General features: G+C 40.4%; 1 protein-coding gene and 2 long non-coding RNA genes across 3 annotated transcripts; 1 reads left to right on the forward strand and 2 right to left on the reverse strand.

Annotated features, from left to right (window-relative positions):
• Nucleotides 1–472: 472 nt before the first annotated feature.
• On the reverse strand, nt 473–4,402 carry LOC143419034 (uncharacterized). The gene is made up of 2 exons (XR_013099004.1): nt 4,262–4,402; nt 473–1,753 (listed from the first exon to the last, which is right to left on the reverse strand). It is a non-coding gene; the product is annotated as an uncharacterized LOC143419034 (long non-coding RNA).
• colgalt1b (collagen beta(1-O)galactosyltransferase 1b) lies at nt 3,949–22,700 on the forward strand. The gene is made up of 12 exons (XM_004539108.5): nt 3,949–4,450; nt 9,413–9,523; nt 9,620–9,737; nt 12,083–12,217; nt 15,093–15,297; nt 15,396–15,515; nt 16,409–16,485; nt 16,577–16,683; nt 17,050–17,182; nt 18,220–18,347; nt 20,258–20,464; nt 20,589–22,700. The coding sequence occupies exons 1-12, from the start codon at nt 4,233–4,235 to the stop codon at nt 20,857–20,859; spliced, it is 1,830 nt and encodes a 609-aa protein (XP_004539165.2). The 5' UTR covers nt 3,949–4,232; the 3' UTR covers nt 20,860–22,700.
• LOC143419036 (uncharacterized) lies at nt 10,574–20,261 on the reverse strand. Its single transcript, XR_013099005.1, has 3 exons — nt 20,143–20,261; nt 18,170–18,367; nt 10,574–11,310 (listed from the first exon to the last, which is right to left on the reverse strand). It is a non-coding gene; the product is annotated as an uncharacterized LOC143419036 (long non-coding RNA).
• Nucleotides 22,701–22,871: the final 171 nt, after the last annotated feature.

Below are 22,871 nucleotides of genomic sequence, written 5' to 3' on the forward strand. Positions count from 1 at the left end.
TTCTGGTTTAAGAATAAGTGTGCCGTGCTTATCTTGAACCGATTACTTGTTACGCTGTCAGTTACATGCTACATTTTGTTTTCATGCTGAGATGAGACAGTCCCACAGCAGTTTGTGCATCTCCATGTCAATCCCAACATCCCCCACAGCTCCAGCTCTGGTGTCTCTGAACCAGTACATGACAAGCTGCTCCGTCATTGTGACTGCCAGCAGAAGCCCAGCCAAACCTCTGAAGGCTCTTAATCAGAATCTGAAAAACTCATGCCAAGCATCATGTTTGACAGAGGAGACAAGGAGCCCGCTCTAAAAACTCAGAAAAACATATGCTCTCAGTCCTTGATGAAGGCAATGAGCCATGAAGGAACTACATGGCGGCACAGTAGAGGCTTTGACCTCTAAAATTATATCCTTTGCATGTTTCTATTCAATTTCCCTAGAAAAAGAAAAACATAAATATGTAAAGTCTTGTACATAAAGGTCATGTACATTTATTTAGGTTGTAAAATGCACATTAATTACACTACCAGAAGAAAAGAGACTATAATACACGCATCAGGCATAACATTATGACCACTGATGGGTGAATAACACTGATTATCTCTTCATCATGGCACCTGTTAATGGGTGGGTTATATTAGGGATCAAATCGACGTTTTTTTCTTCTTCTCAAAGCTGATGCATTAAAAGCAGGAAAAAATTGTCAAGTGTAAGGATTTGAATGAGTCTGAAAAGGGCCACTCAGTGTTAGACAGGTGGTCATAATCTTATGCCTGATCTGTGCATGTTCTTAGCACAATGGTGCAAACGTTGCCTCAGAGCTAGAAGGTTCCTGATTCAAATCCCAGTTGGGATTCTCCGAGCATGCTCTCCGTGTGCCTGAAGGTTGACTCCGGCTTCCTCCTAAAAACAGGCATATTAGGTTAACTGGTGATTCAAACTTAGGGTCGAATTAAAAATATGTGCTTTTGTTTTATATTATAATGCAATAAAATATATGGGTAAAAAGACTGGTTGTCTAAAGGGGTTTGAGTGATTGATAAGAAAGAAAATGCTACATAAATAAGCGCAGCAGTAGGCGTTAATAGTTTAAGATGCTATAATAAAGCAAAACCGTAGCTGTGAGAACACGTTTCATGTGGGGGTGTTGTGAGGATGATACAATATGTGTGACTTTAGGATGACACCCTCAGCACCATATGAAAAATATCAGAATAAATACGTTGAAAAATACAGTTCATATAAATTTAAAGCTCATATTTGTCTGTGAAGGGAAAACCATGTAAGAAAACATATTAAAGGTTGCACAGACATATTGCAGCTGGACACCATATAAAAGGCAGATTTCCACAAATGCTGATAAAACAGTTACCAAATAAGCTGTTATTTAATATGGATACTGATCATAAGACAACATATATAGGCAAAGTAAACAACAACGGTTATAACTTATGAAAGGCAGTTTCATTGTGTGTGTGTATATATATATATATATATATATATATATATTTTTTATACAATTATTATTTGTACAATTTTAAAGAGCTTGAAAGTCAGTATTTGTTATGACCGCCATTATTCTTCAGCACAGTCTGAACTCTCTTAGGCAAACTTGTAATTTTTTAAAGTAGTCTTCAGGAATTGTTCTACAGGCTTCTTGAATGGTATTTCAAAGTTCTTCTTGAATTTTGGCTTCCTTTGGTTCCATGCTCTCAAGATGATCCCACACTGCTTCTGTAACGTTGAGGTCCGGGCTCTGGGGAGACCAATCCATAAATAATGGTTTCACTGTGTGGTTTTATATTAATTTATGCTTTTTATGCATTGTGAATGCATTTGGAATTATTTTCAGGCTGAAACATGAATCTGTTGCCAAACAGCTGATATAATATGGTAGATTAAAATGTATCTATTCATAGTTCCAGAGTTCTTTTCACAAGATCCCCAACATCACTGGATGAAATACAGCACCAAACCATTTCAGAGCCTCCGGTGTGTTTTACAGATGGCTGCAGACAGTCACTGTCCGTGATAGGCTGCTATTAACAAAGTGCCTAAAGACACAATTTAAAATTGCTCCTTTCCTAAGCTGTCTGTATGTGTAGACACAACACATCCATTTAGTTAGATGCCTTTTTATGTTTGAATGGGTCATAAGTGAGTTGCTTAACAAACAAAACAAAAACAAAACTTTGTAATGCTCAGGTACAAGGAGCAGACTGTGTGATGTATTCTTAAAAGGGAGGACAGCATATGTCAAAGGGAAAGTATAGATGGCTTTATTAAAAAGACAAGGTTGTTTGAATACATAAGGAGGATTTGTCTTATCATAACCTAACCTCTCAGTACCTCACTCACAGTTCAATGTTACTGTAGCTGTGGTGCATACAAGCTGGCATGCAATGGCCTTTTGACAACAATGAGTTCCCCTGAAACCAGTTCAGACCTGCCTTTTAATTCAGCCAGCGCCAATCCAATCTCATGTCAGTATAATACAACAGTGACACCCTTGTCTGCTGTGTCTTCTGGTCTAAAAATTAGTTAAAGCACAACCCATGTCCAAAAAAAACAACCTTTAAAAGACCTTCAGAAATCACGGAAGACTATAGCTCAAGACCACTTAAACAATAAAGTCCGTCTTTTTTAAAGCAAATTATAAATAAATGAGGAATGCTTCAAGACTTTTGCGAGTGCTGTGTGTTTATAAATGCATTTATCAGTGATTATTATTAACAGGTAGTTAATAATATGCTTAATAACAGAAATGGATTGCTGTATCAAACCATTAAAAAGTGGCCATACTGAATGCTTTCAAAAGCGCACTTCTACTTTGGATTCACAGTGATTAAAATCTTATTATGTATGTATGCATGTATATGGGGACAAGCCAGTGCACTGTATATTAAAGAGCACCAGAAAGGAGGGTCCCATTCCGCACTGGTCGGAGATTAACAATGATTGCCTCTGGTGCTGTTGGCCAACAAGGAGCCTGTGGAAACTACGGTACTGTTGGCCGAAGACAAAGGAAGAGGAGAGGGGGAGGCGACAAGAGAGAAGGGAAGTTAGAAGTGAAGAGCTGAGAGTAGGTGTAAGCTATAGCTGGTAAACAGAGAGTACTAGCTGATATGATGGCAAAGACAAAGGTAGTTATACTGATACTTCTTGTAGAAATGCCATGCAGGAGGAAAAGTGGAAGAGCACAGATAAATGGATGTAGTGAGGGAGGACATGCAGAGGATTGGTGTGACAGAGGAGGCTAAGAATAGGAGGAGATGGAGCCAGATGATCCACTATGGCAACCACTAAAGCAAGCAGCCAAGAAAAAAAATATAAGGAAAAATAAAAGTAGCTTATGGAGTCTGAGTTGTACTTTATGTTTTCATTTGTAATTGTAGACATGTAGGTCATCTCTATCCACTAGGGGGTACTGCAGTACCTTCAGCGCCACCACTTTCCAGCAAAAGGACTCAACACTGGCCAATTACACAATCTTATACCTGCGGATTTCTTCTCACGTTGAGATCCGGGAATCATTTCTCACTAATATCTTTCATTTTAATCATTCAAGTTTAGCGTTAATCACTAAAATGCCTGGTAGTGCTTAGGTTTGCTGTACACCATGATTTTAATTATTTGCTCTGTAATTAATATTTCTGTATACAAAAATCACCATTATTGTCATTATCATGATTATATTGTCACTTGGGTATAACAAGTGCATGATTATGGGACACGGCATGAGATGAAAGGTTTTACTCAAACAGTAGCTCCAAAGTAGAGCGTAAATCCCCTTAGTTTAGAGTTTCTGGACGATATTTTGCAGAGGTATGACAGGCCTGCAGTGTGCTCAACACATCCGACACGCCCAAATGGCTTTCCATCTGCTACAGCTGGATCTATTCTTAAAGGGGAGGGCAGCATATGGCAAAGTGTGAGTCCAGTCGGCCTTATAGGAAAGATAAGGTTGTTTCATTAGGTAGGATTCATTCTAGCTTAACCTGTCAGTAGCTCACGGTTAATTTTCTCTGTAACGGTGGTGCATAGCGGCTGCGAAGCAACGGCCTTTGGACAGCAGAGAGTTCCCCTTAAAGCAGTCAAGACCTGCCCTTTAATTCAGCCAGCTCGTCTGCCATGTACACACTGTCGGCATAATACAACAGCGGGACCCTCGGCTACTACATCCCCCAGTCTCCTTCTCTGTCCGCCCTGGCTTCTAGGAGTTACTCGCCCCTGCCATGCACCGGGTCACCTCGCTACTGCTTACCTTGCTGTTCGTTCTCCTGCCGGGCCGGAGCTGGGGCTATTTCCCCGAGGAGCGCTGGAGCCCCGAGTCTCCGATCCTCGCTCCCCGGGTCGTTATCGCGCTGGTCTGTCGCAACTCGGCGCACTCTCTGCCGCTGTTCCTCGGAACCATCGAGCGCCTGAACTACCCGAAGGACCGCATTGCGCTGTGGTGAGTGTCATCAGTGTGTCGTGTCAACATATTAAAGGAACTAGCTGACTAAAGTACAACAAAATGGGATTCACTGTAAGATCTCAGTGGCGCACGAGAGACACGTCGAGCCCGGGTTTAAATTATAGAGGAAAACTCTGCGTGCGTTTGCGCGTGCGCTTGTGAGATTCGATCAGATGGGGGCGCTGTGTTCTAAAGCTGTGGGAACACATATGCAGCGTGGGCTTTATCTTTGTAAATGACACCAGTGATGAAATGAGTGCAACTGGGAGCAGCGTGGCTTCCCCTACTGTGTGGACCTGAGCTGGCAGAGCAGGGAGGGCGAACTCCGCCTGCAGAGTCAAGCCCAGGAAAAGTTCCATTCAGTCACGGAGCTTCTCTTACATAGTCCCGCTCTTTCTCCCCTATCCCTCCCCTTTCTTTCCCCTCCCTCTTCCCCTTCCTCATCGTCGTCTCCCAAAGTCGTCTGGAAACAAAACTAGTATTTAAAACAATTTTGAATACATCTTTTACAATGCGACCAGACACAATAGACTGTGAATGTGAGCCCGTGTATTAAAACGCCTCCGCAGGACTTATCTTCTTTTACCTTAAGGCTGTTTTTTTTCTGTTGCTACCCAGCCCCCCTCCTTCTAGATTTTTCCTGTCTCCAGCTCTGCTAACTTCCTGTGATCCCCTGCTAGTATATCTGTTCTTGAAAATTGAGAGATTCTTTTAAATTTTTCATCAGCATTCACACCTGACAGGTTAGATTATATCCTAGTTGGCAATCCAGTGGTCTAATGAAGGAAAATGAGGGGCTAAACGCCTCTAGCAGAGTTGCGTTTAATGTGACAGCAGGAAGGGGAATTAAAACTAAACATCAGTCACTCCTGTGAAATGGCTGTTTGATCAGAGGATGCCGTGCTTCATTTAAATGCTGAATTGAAACTTTTTCCATCAGACCCAGAACGAGGGATTCAAGTGTCCGTGTGCCTCTTCAAACAAACCAACCTGGATGTTGAGCTTCTTTCCTTGTGTCTGAGCCAGATATTTGTGCCTGATTTTAACCATGCCCATGTGGCAGCCAGTTTTCAGCGGGCTCTCTTTGATATACAACATAGCTCATCTCTCCGTGGAAGAGCTGATATAAAAAGTTTTGAAATGCAGTGTGAAAGATATATTCTGAGCTGCTGGCTTGCCACCTGTCGATGTCTGCAGTTATCAACGTGACAGGTTAAGATGAAATACTTGGCAAACGGCCACACACACACACACACACACACACAACCACACGCACACACACACACACTGGTGAGTGTGTGTGCTCTGCAGGGACATGCAGTGGGGATGTTATCATCAAGCCATAAATCATCTTCCTCCTCCTGCCTTTTTTTCCCTAACTCTCTCATATCCGTTAGGCATGGCTGCAATCGCACATATTTATTTTTCACAAACCCTTTTTAATTCACTACCTCTGGCCATTCAGAACTTCACAGCTGTCAGAAATTTGTGTCCAACAGAGAGAAAAGAAGTAGACACATGCAGAGAGAGAGAGCGTGGGAGAAGAAGATAGATTGGTTAGCTGGTCACATGACACTGCTGTGTTAAAAACGCCACAGACAGATGGGAAGGCTAACATCAGCAGCATGTTGACTGACGCTCATTACATGACAGGGTTGGAGTTAAATCCATTTCTGCCGTGTTACACATTCTTTCCTTCTTTCACGCTCCGTCTGTGTTTCTGTCTTTGTCTCTGCCCCTCCCTGACACACTTAGATTTGTTATGATAGCACAGAGAGCAGCTGAATGCCACCCTCCCCTTCTGTGGCTCTATTGTCTGCCTTTCTTTCCCCGTCCACACCTGATACTAGTGATGTGACGCTTTGAACCTCAAATGACAGCAAGGCCATAAAAAGGATTATGAGAGCATTCAAGAAGTTCAGCAACTGAGCGTATGAAAATCAAAAGCTGATTTACATTTGCTTGTTATCTTCTTCAAGGTCACATCCTTTTGTAGCCCTGCACTGCTTCCAGCAGCGCTGGGAGTCTCATTTTGAGCACTAGTAGGAGTGTAGCTGTTAATTCACTGTGGAGCTTGAACTTGGATATAGAGAAAATGTCAACTTTGATGTCAAAGATTTTATCAGTCAGCATCATCGCTGGTGATGAGAGTTCTGTCTCTTGCTAAGACCCAAAAGTGTTCAGCAGAGGATCCTGCTGTTTCCAATCCCCCAAAATGTCCATTAGACGAGCAGCACAGCCAGGAGCATGTTTGTTTTCTTTAGGGTTAGTTTTTTTTGCACTGTGAATTTGTCCTCCAGGTTCAGACTATCAATGTCCTAAAATGTCTTAGGTTGCCATTAAACTGCACTCTTTAAATATCAACATATTCATTGCCAAGTTTTTCTTTGAACATTTCACTCATGTTCAGCTTAGTCTTTGTGTCATTTTCATTTTGTTTATTGAGCCACTTAACACTGACCCATTAATAAAACAGACACCCAACTCAAGTGTTGAACCAGCGTCGTGTCTAAACATAACAGACAATTTAGCAACTATTTCATTTAAATTTAGACATTTTGTTACTAGTAGCCTGTCACAAAAAACACGTCATTTCTTTAGTTGAATGTATGAAAAATAACATTTTTTTTTATCAAGAAGGTCAAAACAGTGTCTTAAAGACATAACCTTAACAAATGTGAACAAATCCAGGAAAGACCTAACACAGGACCTGAGACACATCTGAAAATTAGTGGCAACAGGTGTTATTAACTGATGAATCCAAACTTGAAAAATTTAGTCAACAGACAGGTACAACAGTCCCTTTCAACATGTAAATTAATCAGAATGGTTTTTTGTATGTAATTTGTATAGTATTTTTTTCTCTCTCTTATTTCTTTTCTAAATGTACTTGTATATTGTTCACATGTTGAAATAAATTACCAACCAACCAACCAACAGTGACTGTCTACATCCATTTGTAAAACACGATTTAGTGCAGCATTTCACCCAGTGCTAGCGGACAGTTTCATTTTCAGTCTGACAGTGATCTTAAAAACACTGCCAGTGCAGTAAAAGCTTACTTAGATAAAAAAACACACACAATAAAAAACTTTGAGTCATGGATTGGCCTCCCCAGAGTCCAAACCTCAAAGTTATTAATGCGGTGTGGGATCACTTTGATAGAGAATGGAATAAAAGGCAACACGTTCGGGGCATTCAAAGAAGATCAGAGTGTCCTTTAAGAAGCCTGAAGAAATATTTCTAAAGCCTACTTACAGAAATCACAAGGCAGTCACATAAAGGCAGTCAGGTACAGGACAGAATAAGCAGTAAGGGACCATTCTAATTATGCTAAAGACATGCAATCCAACCTTTTAACTTCGACTGTAACTGAAATCTGCATTGGTGAATGCATGTCAGGGATGAGAATGTGTAAGTATCCCCGTGTCATCAGCTGAAAGAATGCCAGGCTGCAGCACATGAAAAATGACCTTGCTTTATATTAACATGTATTACTAATATTTATTATATACATTACTTATACATTAATTTTAGGTTCCAGCCTCTGAAGGTTTGTGACCATGGATAAAAAACCTTCAGAGGCTTATGCAATGACTTTGAGCTCACCACCCAAATATTCTCATACATCTTAGCTCTGTGGGCTGTTTCAGCATTTTTCAGCTTGTTTCGTTTCCTTCAGAGTTCTAGTTGCTTTGTTTCGCAAGACAAAGTTTGTGATTAACCAGTACACAGCACAGACAGTACGAAACACGTGGCCATTGTATCAGCCCACTGGTTGTTGACTCTGTATTTTGAAGTCTCAGTGTTGGTGTTTCAGCCACTTACATGTTGTTATTGTTATCTTGAAACTGTCATATGTGAATAAAAAGGTTGAATCCCAATTTATCAGCTAAAGCTAGTTAGCAAGATGCATTAATAAACTGTAGGTGCAAAACACAGAAACAGGTATCAGCTAATTTAATGATGCTAAATCTTTCCTCACCAGGACTAGAACACCTAGTCCTTTATCTCTAGAATGAATGCTGAACTCGATCCAACTCTGTTGAATGTTTAACAAGGTTTAGTTTGCTAACACCATAATAGCATTATAAGGTTTGTTGGGGCTTTACCTTACAATAAAAAATTATTGTTGCCATATAAATAGATGGTGGATAATTAAATCTAAAATGACTTGAATTTTAAGGCTGAAATATTTTCTACAGTTGATTGATATTTGAAATTTTCACCTAGTTATTAAATGGCTTTATTCCAGTCAAGACATGTTGATCTACTGATGCTCATTTCTGTATGATTTTGGAATATTAAAATGTTGAGTTTGTGCACCGGCAAGTGTTGCAAACTATTTGAACTTTATTACTTAATGCACAAAACATTTCCCACTTGATTTTTGGAAACAACTCACAATCCTGATTGGAAAACAACCGATAATCAATCTATAATCCTCTCTACCACCTCCATACTTCAGTGTATAAAACTGAACAGGATCATTCTTCTTCCAAAAGCAGAAGCTTTGTGTAACTATTTATGCAGAGACATTAGCTGCCTGCAGTAAATGAGAAAGAACAGAAGAGAAAACAACAGGGCTCCTGCTGAGAAAATGCTGTTTGAGTGGCAGAATAATAAATGCTGGCGAATATTAATAAATAAAAGTACATCATGTACAGGGATTACTGTGGTTGTTTGAAATGTAGTCAGTGACCCAATAAAACAGAATTTTATAGCGACACCGACCAAAAATAGTTTTCCTAGGATTCACAGCCTTGTCTTATTAATGCTAGGACTGGGACCAATGCTATTCCAGCATGTCTCTAATATACTGTATATTGTAATAATAAATTTCACACATAATGATACATGTTCATCTCCCTTTAAGCCAAATTAAGTCTTAATACTTGTTGGTACCAGCAGAACTGTTCTTTACTCAGAGTTCGCTCTCTCCTGTCATCACTCCCACAGGGTGGCGACAGACCACAACATAGATAACACTACAGCCATCCTAAGAGAGTGGCTCATCAAGGTCCAGAGTTATTACCACTATGTGGAGTGGAGACCCGAAGATGAACCCAGGTACGTGCGTGCCCATGTGTGACAATGGGTCTCTGTGCGTGTTTGTGTGTGCGTGGTGTGCACATTACTTAATGCGTCTGTCTTTGCATGCCTCAGTGCCTTTGAAGATGAGGTGGGGCCCAAGCACTGGAATAATCTCCGTTATGAACATGTAATGAAGCTCCGTCAGGCAGCGCTGGACACTGCCCGTGAGATATGGGCAGACTATCTTCTGGTATGCTATCATCCACTCTGCAGCTCTACAACTATGTGCTCTCAGCTCGGTGAATAAGGCGATATCTGTGGAAATTACAATACGCTGATTCATGACACTCCACTCTCTTAACAGCCACTCATCCACATTATCTACAAATGCTTATATCTCTTCAGAGAACTGAGGTAAAAAATTCAAAATATGCAAATTTCAGGCTGACATTTTTACTAATGCTGTTGTGTCAAGTGTTAAATTCTTTATAGTTTTAAAACCCTAGTTCAGGGAAGAACAGTGCTTTTGCACTTGTAAACAACTACAGCTCCGTGTAGCTGGTAACTAAAGGCTGAATGGCACACTGCCAGAAATGAGCTTGTTTTGTTTTGTTTTTTTGCTGTTTTGTTAGAGCTGTTTCGATTCGACAATGCAAAAGGACACAAGAAGTTAGGTTTTCAGTGTATTATACAATTTTATTGTTTTAAACCATTATTATTTAGAACTCTTGCGTGCTAATACCTGTGTACAAGTAAACTTGTGGCCAGTTAGCCAGTACTTTGAGATAGGACTGTTTTACATCATTCCTTCATATATTAGGCAAACAGGTAGATATGCATTGATTTTTATTAACATTTGCGATGTAAGTAAGAAATAACAATTTAAAAGATTTTCCACTAATTCCTACCATGTAGTTTTACATACAGTCATGTGAAAAAGAGAGTTTTCATAGGACTCTGTGCAAAGTTGCATAAACCACAAGAGTTTTGGAACAATAAGTGGAGATGTTTGACCATAATGCATAGGTTGTCTAAAACCAAACACAGCATTAGCACAAACACCTCATACCAACTGCCAAGCACGGTGGTGGTGGGATGATTATTACGGCTTTTTTTGCACTGAGTTGAATGCTATGGTAAAAAGGGTAAATGGCCTGTATTTGTATAGCGCTTTACTAGTCCCTAAGGACTACCAGTAGGCAACGGGTGAAGTGTCTTGCCCAAGGACACAACGACGAGACTGTCCAAGCCGGGGCTCGAACCGGCAACCTTCCGATTACAAGGCGAACTCCCAACTCTTGAGCCACGATCACTATGCTAGAGGCTGTCTGACAGCTAAAGCTTGACCCAAATTGCATCTTGTTACATGACAGTAATGCAAAGCGCAGCAGCAAATCTATTACAAAACGAAAAGTGGTTGAAAAAGCCCAGACCTCAACCTAATTGAAATGCTGTGGCACGACCTTAAGCGAGGCGTGAATAAACAAATGTCCTCGAACCTGAAGCAACGTTGTAAAGAAGAGTGGGCCAGAATTTCTTTAAACAGAAAAACAATTACTCCAAGGCTGCTAAAGATGGTTCTGCAAGCTGTTGAATGAATCATGGGATGTACTGCATAGAGTCCTGAGAAAACTTTCTTTTTAAACTAACTACATTTATGCTACATTTCTAGCACAAGTTCCTGTGACTTATTGGGACAAACACTGGCCAAGGCCAAGGCACATATGGTTGGCAAATTATAGGAAAACGCTGAATGCTCTGTGGGGGTCTGGTGGTTCTGTTAAGCTGTGGTGTATATTCCTGCTTGCATGGATTGGGTCCAGCTGTCACAATAGAGGAAAGTGAAAATGGTCATCGGTACAAAGTTGCACAGTAATCACCTTTATCTTGTTAATAAACACTTGGTCTCTCTCATAGCAAAAATACCCCCATTCACAAAGCACAAGGAGCCGTTGAATAGCTTGATGAGTATGAAAATGATGTGAACCATATGCACACAGTAATTAGAAGATTTTAGACCCATATGTTCAACAGCACTCTTTGCTACCATCATCCGAAGACCAAACGAGGGAATATCCTTCAGAGGAATTACACTTTGTCCCTTCAGTAGAATTTTAGAGACTTGGAAAATCAATGCCTAATGTAAGTGTACTGAAGGTGCGTGTGCAAAAAGCCAATATCAGAGGATACATTTTATGCTGAAGACATACACACACACACATAGTTGTCTGGGAGCACTTGTTGGAGCGCATCTGTTGTCGTTGTTGAGATGTAATGAGGCAAAGACTTTGGCACTGAACAAAAAACAGAAAACAACAAAAAATGTTCCCTGAAAATCAATTCAGAACAGAAACTCCGTAAAAATGAGCCTACAGCAAATACTAGTGCAGTCTGTTTGTAAGGGTTTTATAAAAATTACGTGCTTCGAGGTGAAAAGGTCTAAGAAGGAGCGGCCTATGCTTGCAGTGTCTAATGATCAAGCCATGTTGCCGTGGCTCAGTCAATTATTGTGAAGCAATGGCTGACATTTTGGGTGCTTACATGTGTACCTTTGTGTGCGATAGTCAATACTGTGCCCTTCTCGTCTGTCCGCAGGTGGCCGACTGTGACAATCTGCTCACCAATCAGGATGTGTTGTGGAAGCTGATGAGGGAAAACAAGACCATTGTAGCTCCCATGTTGGAGTCCAGAGCTGCATACTCCAGCTTCTGGTGCGGCATGACCTCACAGGTACTGCAGATTTCTTTTGAGCTGCTATCCATTTACACCCCATTTAAATTTTGGCTATGTGGTATCTCACATCCTATGCATTCTGTTAGCAGTTTGGATGTGTGAATAACGTATTAATTTGTGACAACCAGATGGCAAAGAACAGTCTAAAATGCAATAAGCACAATAGCACAATAAGAGTATTTAGAAAATGCTATTATCCACCGACTCGAAATGATAAACCGCAAGATGGTGCATCTCTTGGATGTTTTTTTTTTCCTTTTTCTGTGCATCGTTAAATTTATAACACTTAATTAAGTTTCTGCTAGCTTCAGGTTTTAATCACAGCGACACAAAGAAAAGAGACTGCAAAGATTATTCATCATCGGTTGTCTTCAGATCTTTAAAGCCTTAAATTGATGCAAAATTAAGATCTTAACTTTTTGAGAAATTGCTGCTACGTCTCTAAATCCATTTTTCAAATGTCTTCAGATGATGGATAAGATTTATGTGTCATTTTCTTATGCTTGGGAGGATGGAGAACCTAAGCCAGGGGGTCAGTTGCTTGAAAGGAAATAGTGTTTTATACTTTTCTTCTAATTTTCCGCTTAGTTTTTGTCCAACAAATTCTTTGCTTTTTAAAAAATGAATGCTGTACTTCCAGAATGTGTTTTTTAAGCCTTTTTGTAAATGCAAGAGCTTAAATTTAATCAAAGTGGCCTTAAAAAGCTATTAGATTTAGCGTCCTTCAATCGGAATATTCCTTGTTATCAAGGTTAGTCTCTTTATAACGTGTCTTAAAAACCTCTTTTTATATCCTGGATGAATAATGAAATCCACTATTTAGTTTGTTGGCTACTGATAATCTGTAAAATTTTAATATTTCTGCTGTGGAAAAGAAAAACACATTTCCTGCCATCCTCCAAACACTGAAAAATAATCTAGGAGAACATTTACAGAGTGTTTTTTTTCTTGTGCTTCAGGAAATTATATTTGTACAATACCTAACTTTAGAAACACTGTAAATTAACCAATTTGAAGGTGTGGTAGAGTCTTTATTATTACCAGCGTAGTGAATGGAGTGTGTTTGATGTGTAGGTGCTATATACTCTTTGTTAGGTACACCTGCAGCAGCTCGCTGGATAAAAATGCTTGTTGATGTCAAAGCTCAGAGGAGGATGGTCAGACTGCTTTAAGCTGATAGGAACGGACTCAAATAACAACCCGTTACAAAGAAACCAAAGTTTGCAGAAGAACATATTTGAACATACATCATGTTGAACTTTGAAGCTGTTGAAAGTGATGCTGCTGTCAGATAAGAACAGGAAACCGAGGCTACAATTTGCGCTGCGTCACCAAAAGTGGACAGTAGGTGACTGGAAAAGTGTTGGTCTGATGAGTCTTGATTCCTGCTGCAACGCTTGGATTGTGGGGTCAGAATTGGAAAAATACAACGTTAAAGCGTGGATCCATCTTGCCTTGTGTCGACTCTTCCGGGTGGTAACACTTTGGACCCATTTCCATGTTCATCCCTTTTTACCAGGGGTCTCAAACTCCAGTCCTCGAGGGCCGGTTTCCTGAAACTTTTCCATGTGTCCCTGTTGCAACACACCTGAATACAATTTATAGGTCATTAGTAAGACTATAGAACTTGATTGCATGCTGAGGTGGTATTTCAGCCATGAGTGAATGAACATCGTGCAATAAAATTACTTTTAGAAGTACATTTTTTCAAACACTTACATTTACTGAAATTTAAGGGTTAAGGGTTGCCACTTCAGCATGCAATCAAGTTCTATACTCTTGCTAATGACCTTCTAATTTTATTCAAGCGTGTTGCAACAGGGACAGTTTGAGGACACCGGCCCTCGAGGATTGGAGTTTGAGACCCCTGCTTTATATCCACAGTGGTCCATGAGCTCCAAATGAGCTCCACAGTCATCAGATCTCAATCATCTTTGGGAACAAGAGATTTTTACCAATGTGTGATGCTATTGTGTCAACATAGATCTGAGTCTTAGAGGAATGTTTCCCGCTCTGTGTTGAATTTATGCCATGGACAATTAAGGTGGCTGTGGAGGCAAAAGGGGGCCCAATCCTGCCCTAGCAAGGTGTACCTAACAAAGTGGCTGTCGACTGTATATGCCGTGGAATTCCTTTGGAAATTAAAAGTTTTGCTTTTTCTGGTGAAGTAATATTACCATATATAATATTTAACATAACATGCTGGTACACAGACAGCATAAACAGTCATTTTTTTAATTTGTTCTTTCGCCACTTGCTACCACTTGCTTCACCAGACGCCACTGCTGTCTCTGTTTATTCAAATGAGTAAATATATACCTCTATTTATTTATTTATTTATTTATTACCCAAAGTAAATTGTTCTGAATTGAATTGAAACATGTTTCCCTGAGTATGCAGACACTGCTGCCATGATTTTGACAGCATATCTGATTCATCACACAAGCTGTCAGTGATCTATTCCTGTCTTGGCAGGACGCCTTTCAGAACTCATCTTTGTTTCTTTTCAGATCAGAATAGACATGAGGACGCTGACTGTCCTCTAGACAAAATAAACCATCTTCAGCCAACAGTCTGATTCCTCTAAAGAACATTTCCTTCAGTACAGTTAATAGGCCTGTTGCCAGAAGGCAATCAGTCAATGTCTTTTCCATGTCAGCGCAACCCAGAATTTCAAGATTTGCTCTTAGAAAATGTATTTTGTCATAAATTAAAAAAATATGTCGATATTTCAACCTCCTACGAAGTGCTACAGGCATTCAGAAACTTCAAATCCCAGTCCTTCAGTTCAGGTTCTTGCTCACCTTATAAATTGGACACAGCTGAGAGCTGTTTGTAACTATAGCACACAGTGTTTCTGCACTTCCTGCAGGGTTACTACAGGCGCACACCAGCTTATATGCCCATCCGCAGGCAGGAGCGTCGTGGCTGTTTTCCTGTACCAATGGTCCACTCTACCTACTTGATGGACCTTAGAAAAGAGGCCTCCCGTCAGCTGGCCTTTTATCCACCACACCCAGAATACAGTTGGGCCCTGGATGATGTCATTGTCTTTGCCTATTCAGCGCGCATGGCAGGTGAGTTAAAGGCAATAGAGCTGGAGTTTTTATGTGGTAGGTCCATTAAAGTTCTCAAAAAAGAAAGTGTAAGCTTGTTTTTCATCTCTTGCCTACAGATGTGCAGATGTATATATGCAACAAGGAGACTTATGGGCATTTCCCGGTGCCAATGCGTTCTCATGCTACCTTGCAGGATGAGGCAGAGAGCTTTTTGCATACTCACCTTGAAGTCATGGGTGAGTCAAAAGATCAAAGCGCTCAGAAATGCAGAAGTGATTTGTTTGTGTTTACTCGTTGGGTGCAAGTTTTCTTGTGATTAAGGCAAATAAAGTTGTTTATGTCTCAGAAGTCTTTAAGCTAGTTATATTCAAACAGATTGAGCTGTTGGTACTCAAGACATCTTTCACTTGCCTCGTCTGGTCTGTAGCATTGAGTTGCATTTAAAATTTTTTCCATCAAAACCAAATCCTCACGCCAGCCAACTGTCGTCTTTTGCTGTTCCCTCAGTAACAAAATAAATGCACTGAGTTAGAGCGGTGTGACCTTCTACCAAAGCAGTGCCATATGCTGTATAACTCATGACAAATGAGCATGGTAGGCATGATGATATGGTCATCTCAGACACGCAGCTCAGAGTACAGTACCATCTGTTTGTGAGGGGTAGCCAAACAGGAAAGTTTAAAGGGAAGGATGGCTGTAAGGGAGAAGAGCTAAGAGGCATGTTTCAGAAAGAGAATGAAAGCACAGTATACGCTAGATATGAATTATTCTTAACTCATGAAAAGCTACTCCAGTGTGATCTCAGAGTAAAAATATAGAGTTGAGAATGAATAAAATATGTAAGTATCACTTTTTAGAAAAAGAAAGACAAACCACACAACAAATACTAATACAAGATAATAATAACCTGATTATAACACGGTTTTAATACTTACCAGTATCTTGCAAAATACTACATCAAAGGAAATCAAAGGAAAACATAAACTGTAGGTTTTTTCCAGCGTTCATAGGGGAATCCCTCACAACTATCTTGTGGACCCCTGCTGTTCCCTAAACCACATTATGGGAACTCCTGTTCTAACACATTACTCATTCTCTTTTTTCCCTCCCCTCCTTTTTTCTTTGACAGTAAAAAATCCACCATTGGAGCCCTCCAGCTTCCTGTCTCTTCCTCCCAAGCAGCCTAACAAGATAGGCTTTGATGAGGTATACATGCACACACTCATTCACTCTCTCACACACATAAATACGTGCACAGTAATCTAGACGTGTGTGTTTTGCATCTGCGTGCACCCAGGTGTTTATGATAAATCTGGTGCGGAGAGCTGACCGTCGTGAGCGAATGCTGAGAACTCTGTACGAGCAGGAGATCAGCTGTAAGGTTGTTGCTGCTGTGGATGGCAAGTACGTTTCTCATTTTCTTCCTCCCCCACCGATTGTGTCTTCCTGATTTGTGCCTCTGCAACATGCAGTGTAAATTGATGTAGTGAGCCCGGGCTGAGACAAACAACCAGGTGAAAAGCAGCTGGTCGCTTGCTCTTATTTCTAGATTCCCTGAGCCACATACTTTTTGCTTATTTATGTCTCTAACCTTCGCGTGGGCTGTCCAAAAGTTAGGCTGTTATTCAGTTATTCGTAATTGATTTGTTTCTGCAGTCAGTCCTGATACCTGTATGGCTTACGAATATATTTGTGTTGTACATGTTTATTCACTGTTTCATTTGAGTATCGATTCCATATTAAATCTCAATGTCCATCTCTTTCTCTCAGAGCTCTGAACAAGTCTGATATAGAGTCTATGGGGCTTAAGATGCTGCCAGGATACAAAGACCCTTATCACGGTCGACCTCTAACCAAGGGTGAACTGGGTTGTTTCTTGTCTCATTACAACATCTGGAAGGAGGTGAGACTCTTGAGCTGGCCTAAGGCAATTATGTCTACCTGCACATCTTAGATAAGGTTTATTGTTAAAAACACAATAATTGAGATTGCGTGAGGAAAGGTGGCTTGAGCGGCAAATAAACTTGTCTTCTATATGTTTCAATGAGAGCGCTGCTTTTTTTGGACAAATTTGTACATCTTATTTGTACATTTGTACATCTTATTATTATTATTTTCATGATGAAAATATAAAAAGTGCAAGGAAAGAGAGAGGAATTACAAGCGAGGGTTAGGGTTAGGGGCAAAAACCCGGCATGCATCTACTCAAGGGCGTTGCAGTGCATGTAATCTCTATGAACTGCTATCTGCATGTGATTATGTAGGATGTATAAGCAAAGAAAAGGAGACTGGTAGCTTTCTCCAGTTACAGTTCTCTTGTTGTCCAGCCTCTGTTTACCAATCATGTTTGAATAGACTTTGATTGCATGCATTTAAACAGTCCACATGAAGAGCAATTAAGGGACTGTATTCACCAAAATGCAGTTGCAAAACCAGTGACTTATTGCATTTTCATGAGCCTTTTTCATTGTATCTGTATTTGCAAACAATAACCGGGAAGTCAAAAAGCAGATATCCACTATCTGGATATCCTGGCTACACTGGAGGCCATCAAAAATAGTTAGGTTACAATTTGGGAACCAATGTCGTGTGTGCCCAGTCTACATGGTCAACTGGTAGTTTTCATAAAGAATCTTTATAAAAGACTTCATAGTTTAGCTGCACTGTTTGTCAGGAAAAAGCTCAGTCAGTATAGTAATTAAACCAGCTGTATTCAGCCTCTCCTGTTATTTTGGGAGAATGAACAAACACACAGGCTTTTATGTGTAATTATAGAAAATTAGCCATTTGTAATCATTTTGTACGAAGGACCCATAAAGGTCAAAAAGGATTTAACAAACGTTACACTAAATCCACCTAAGTACATGATGGATTTTATGCACAGGCTCACCAATATATTGGCAGCACTGTAATGCTCCATATCCATATGTCTTCGTTCAGATAGTAGACCGAGGTCTCCAGACTTCTCTGGTCATCGAGGACGACCTCCGCTTTGAAGTATTCTTCAAACGTCGCCTTCAGGCACTGCTGCAGGAAGTGACATCACACAAGCTGGACTGGGATCTCATGTGAGTGATGCTTCAGTGAACTGAGGAAATACACAGTGTAGTAAACAGAGAGGATTATCATCTCCATCATCCTCTTACAGTGAAATCCAACCATCTGTCACACGATATCTCAGACGCCACCAGTCAGATGCTGAGAACACTTGTGGGAATAATCCAGTGCAGCATCCCACTCCTGAGCACCATCCTACAGCATTTTCATTGAAACTATCCGAAATAAGAGCTGTTCGGGAGACTCATCTAGACATGACCTTCAAATATTGCAGCAAAGTCTGCTTGAGCTGAGCTGCAACTATATTTAGTATTTCTAAAAGCCCGATTGTATATTTTTATATTCGTATTTTTTTTCTTATGAATTCAACAGCTGAGGAGGAATTGATTGAATTTTCTTGCTGCTGGGTTCTTTGTCATAGTGGCAGCAGAGACGCATTGATATCTCATTAAGAGTTTCCGCTATGCGAGTGTGAAAAAATGTTGTTAAAACACAAACATTTATTCCAATCACATTATTAAGTGGAAATTATCAATCGAACTCCAATATTGCTATGTGGAGTTATTTTTAAGCTATAATTGCACAAACGTTGTAATTGATGCATTTGCTACTGTCTGGCAAGAGAAAGGGATGTGGGTCCCATTCTGCCTACTTACTTGTGTCCATTTGCAATTTCACCGTGGATATCCAGTATCAGCTAACCAGTGCACATCTTCACTAGGTTTGGGCGACTGGACGAATATATCGACTATCGACGATAGGCTGAGCCCATCGGTGATCGTTTTTATAAGGGCGATTTATTTATTTATTTGCCCATAAGTAAGTTTGCTAATAATGATGGAGCTAATAGAAGCAGTCAACAGAAAAAAATAATAATAGCGCTGTTTTAACAGCATCCTCTTTCATCTGCGAGCAAATGCACCCTCCTCAGAATACGCCCAAATGCTTGTTGATGGAGCTGCAGAAGCTGGTGATAGCCTAGGATGGTGGACACGTACATGCTCATGCAAGTTAGTCGTGTTTGAGTACTTTGCTCGCACTATACGTCTGCACAAGCGGCACACCGCTTTGGTTAGATCCTTAGGTTTACCTCTTTCATCCCAAATGGGCAACTTTATATTTTATTTTAGTGTTGTCAGCATTAACGCACCGTCATCACAACTATCGCGATTAAGAATGAACCCATCTGGAGTCAAAATCCCTGAAATGTCTCTGTCAACGCATTTCGGGCAGTTTGTCCAAAGTCTGTTCATTCTGCGCTCTAGATGGGTTGAGCACATTAAAAATTTTGATCGTGATGACCGGGTTAACGCTGTCATCCCTTATTTTTTGGGCAAATTAGTTCGTCCATGTTTGGACTTCTTCTGTGTGGTAAACACGTGCATGACTACATTTCTCCGCCCATCAAAAAGTCTGCACATGCGCACATGTATCGCCCATCGCCGATTATTGGACTGACAATTGTCAGTTGGAAAATTTTTACATATTGCCCAACCCTAATCTTCACTGTTGATGAGAGTTTCCCAGCAAGTGTCCAAGCCCCAAGAAGGCGCATCAGGGCAGGAGTAGTTCTCAAGGTTTTTGCGTTGTGTACTTTTCCTCCACAGTTAGACCATCACTGCAGAATTTTACATTAATGTTCTGAAGCATCACAGAGGGAAGTGTGCCTGCTCACAGTGGGTTTTAAAACAAATTGAAACAATATTCATCTGTGTGCTGATTCTTAGTTGCTAATTAAAATATAAGTTCACTTAGTTAATTCAAGAGGATAAAACTAAAAGGGTCATATTCAAATCTGATGCCTACCATCTCTTCCATCTGGATTCAGCATAGTTGTTAAGACAGTAGAGTAGATTTACTGTTATTAGCTGTCATTTCAAATCTGTGATCTGTGCCTCTTATATGTGAACAACTCTTGCAGTTATATTGGGCGGAAACGAATGCAGGTGGACCATCCAGAGAAGTCGTTACCAAACATCCACAATCTGGTGGAGGCCGACTATTCCTACTGGACTCTTGGCTACATGTTGTCGTTACAAGGAGCCAAGAAGCTCCTCAGTGCAGATCCTCTAAGGAAGATGCTGCCTGTTGACGAGTTCCTTCCTGTCATGTACAACAAACATCCAGTGTAAGTATAACCCATCTGCTCTCCACGTGTTCTCTTTGTTCCTGTTATCTGCCTCCTCTTTGTGATTCCTCTTCTGTGGCGCTCTTGTAAATCTAATCACATCCCCGCTTGTCTCGCTCATCAGATCAGAGTACATGGACCACTTTGAGCGTCGGGACCTGCGTGCATTTTCTGCTGAGCCGCTTCTGGTGTATCCGACCCATTACACAGGAGACCCGGGCTACATCAGTGACACGGAAACATCAGTAGTCTGGGACAACGAGTCAGTCAGGACCGACTGGGACCGAGCCAAGTCCAGGAAAACTCAGGAGCAAGAAGAGCTGAGTTTCGAAGCCCAAAACTCTGACGTATTGCAATCTGAACTGGAGAACTGGAGCGCACGGGACGAGCTGTGATGAAGGAGGGAAGATTTGAGGAGGAGTTAGAGAGAAAGAACTCTGGCATTCATTCAGAGATAAGACTGTTAAAATGTGACCTCCTAAAGAATAACAAGGTTATATTACGTTTCTTCTTCTACTGTCTAAAATTCTCTCTCTGGAGAAAACAATCACCAAAACATTTCCCAACATGGTTCCCAGCATGTTTGGCCACTTATTAGGGCTGCACGATTAATCGTTAGAAAATCGCGATCTCAATCCATACTTATGTGCGATCTCATTTCCAAATGACAACGATTAAAAAACAAAAAAACAAAACAAAACACGACGACAATTGTACCGCATTTTGATCCGGGACGTAATCTGCATGAAAACAAGCGCTCACTCTTCCTGCTCAACAAATGACAAGGGCGGAGCCTTATACCACGTGATACAGAAGCTGTGCCGTGTGATGCTAAAATTAGCAGGGAAAAAACAACGGAGAGCACGTCAGGGATGACGAAAAAGTGACAGGAGAAAATCCGTCCCGGTCAACCACCCAAACATCAATAACGGGAACCTTATACAGCGCTTCCCTATACACGTCGAACTCCCGCAGGCACAAAGAAATTACGGAGGCTATTACTTAGCACCTGACGAAAGATATGGCTCCCATCAATACTGTGCAAAACGAGGGATTTAGGAAAATGATCAACACCCTAGACAAACGCTACACAGTGCTGTCCCGCAACTATTTTTCTATTGTTGCACTACCTGCTCTATACACGCAGTGTCGAGCAACGACGGAGACGGAATTTCAAGCAGTACAACATTTTGCGGCAACCACAAAACGTGAGACATTTGTTGTTTTTATGTTTATTTATTGGCTTTATGTTCAGTCTCAACTGTTACGAAGTTGATGTGCAGTTAATAAGTGCAATAAATATTTATATTAGAAAAGAGAATCGTGAGAGAATCGTGATCTCAATTCTAAGCAAAAAAATCGTGATTCTCATTTTATGCAAAATCGTGCAGCCCTACCACTTATCCCTCTTCACTGGATGGATCCGTTCCACCAAGACACTTTTGGTCATTCATTAGTTTCAGTTTAACAGCTTTAACAGTTTAGAAGGACTAAAATAAACCAGCAAATCTAAAAAATAAGAAAAACCATATTAACATATTGATAAATATCGATGATATCGATATATATAAATTTCCTGTAAATTCATGTCGTGAAACTTCATATTTCTATTGTGATCACATCCAGGTTGGGAACATAGACTGTACAGGGAAGATGGTGTGGGCCACTGTGACATCAGAAGAGCATTTTGAATGCTTGGATTTTTTACGGTTTTCATCCTTTATTGTCTGAATTACTCTAAAATTAACAATAATTACATAATGAAAATCATAAGAAATCAAACTGATTGAAACCAGTGAGAAGTAGAAGAACGAGTAGCTCTCTGCTGGCCATTGGGTGGAAAAAATGTCAGTTTAAGATCATTCTCACTGGTTTCCCTTTTCAAACCATGAGGCTACGTTCATCTTTCATATTCAGTCTGTTGCTGGGAATCACCTCTGTTCGCCTTTTCTGACTCTTAATACCTTGATCTTTAATTTAGGCCCAAGCAGCCATTGTTATTTACTACATGTTATGTTTTGGGAGATTAATTTTAGGCTTACTTATTTGTAACTGATGAATGTATCTGTTTTACCTGTTACCAAAGGATTTGTTCACACTTGAATAACAGCAGGATTGATTTTTGTATTTCCTTAGTTCGCAGCTCATATTGCAGTTTTAACCCAGACTTGCAGCTTTGGTTGTATTTTTGTTTGTTAAAACAAATGAATATAGATTTTTTTGTAATACCTCTAAAGTCTTGTCTGTTCTCTGTGTTTTCAAAGTGTGTCTTTTTTGCTTTGTTTTTACCAAAGGATGACTAACGCCTTTGATATGAAAGGATTGGTTGGTTGACATTTTTTCTCCACTGGATTTAAGTTAGGCTGAAACAGGGAAACGCTAGAGCATCAGCACCTCAAAGCTCAGT

This window comes from Maylandia zebra, linkage group LG6 (genome assembly GCF_041146795.1).
Source record: "Maylandia zebra isolate NMK-2024a linkage group LG6, Mzebra_GT3a, whole genome shotgun sequence".
NCBI lineage: Eukaryota > Metazoa > Chordata > Actinopteri > Cichliformes > Cichlidae > Maylandia > Maylandia zebra.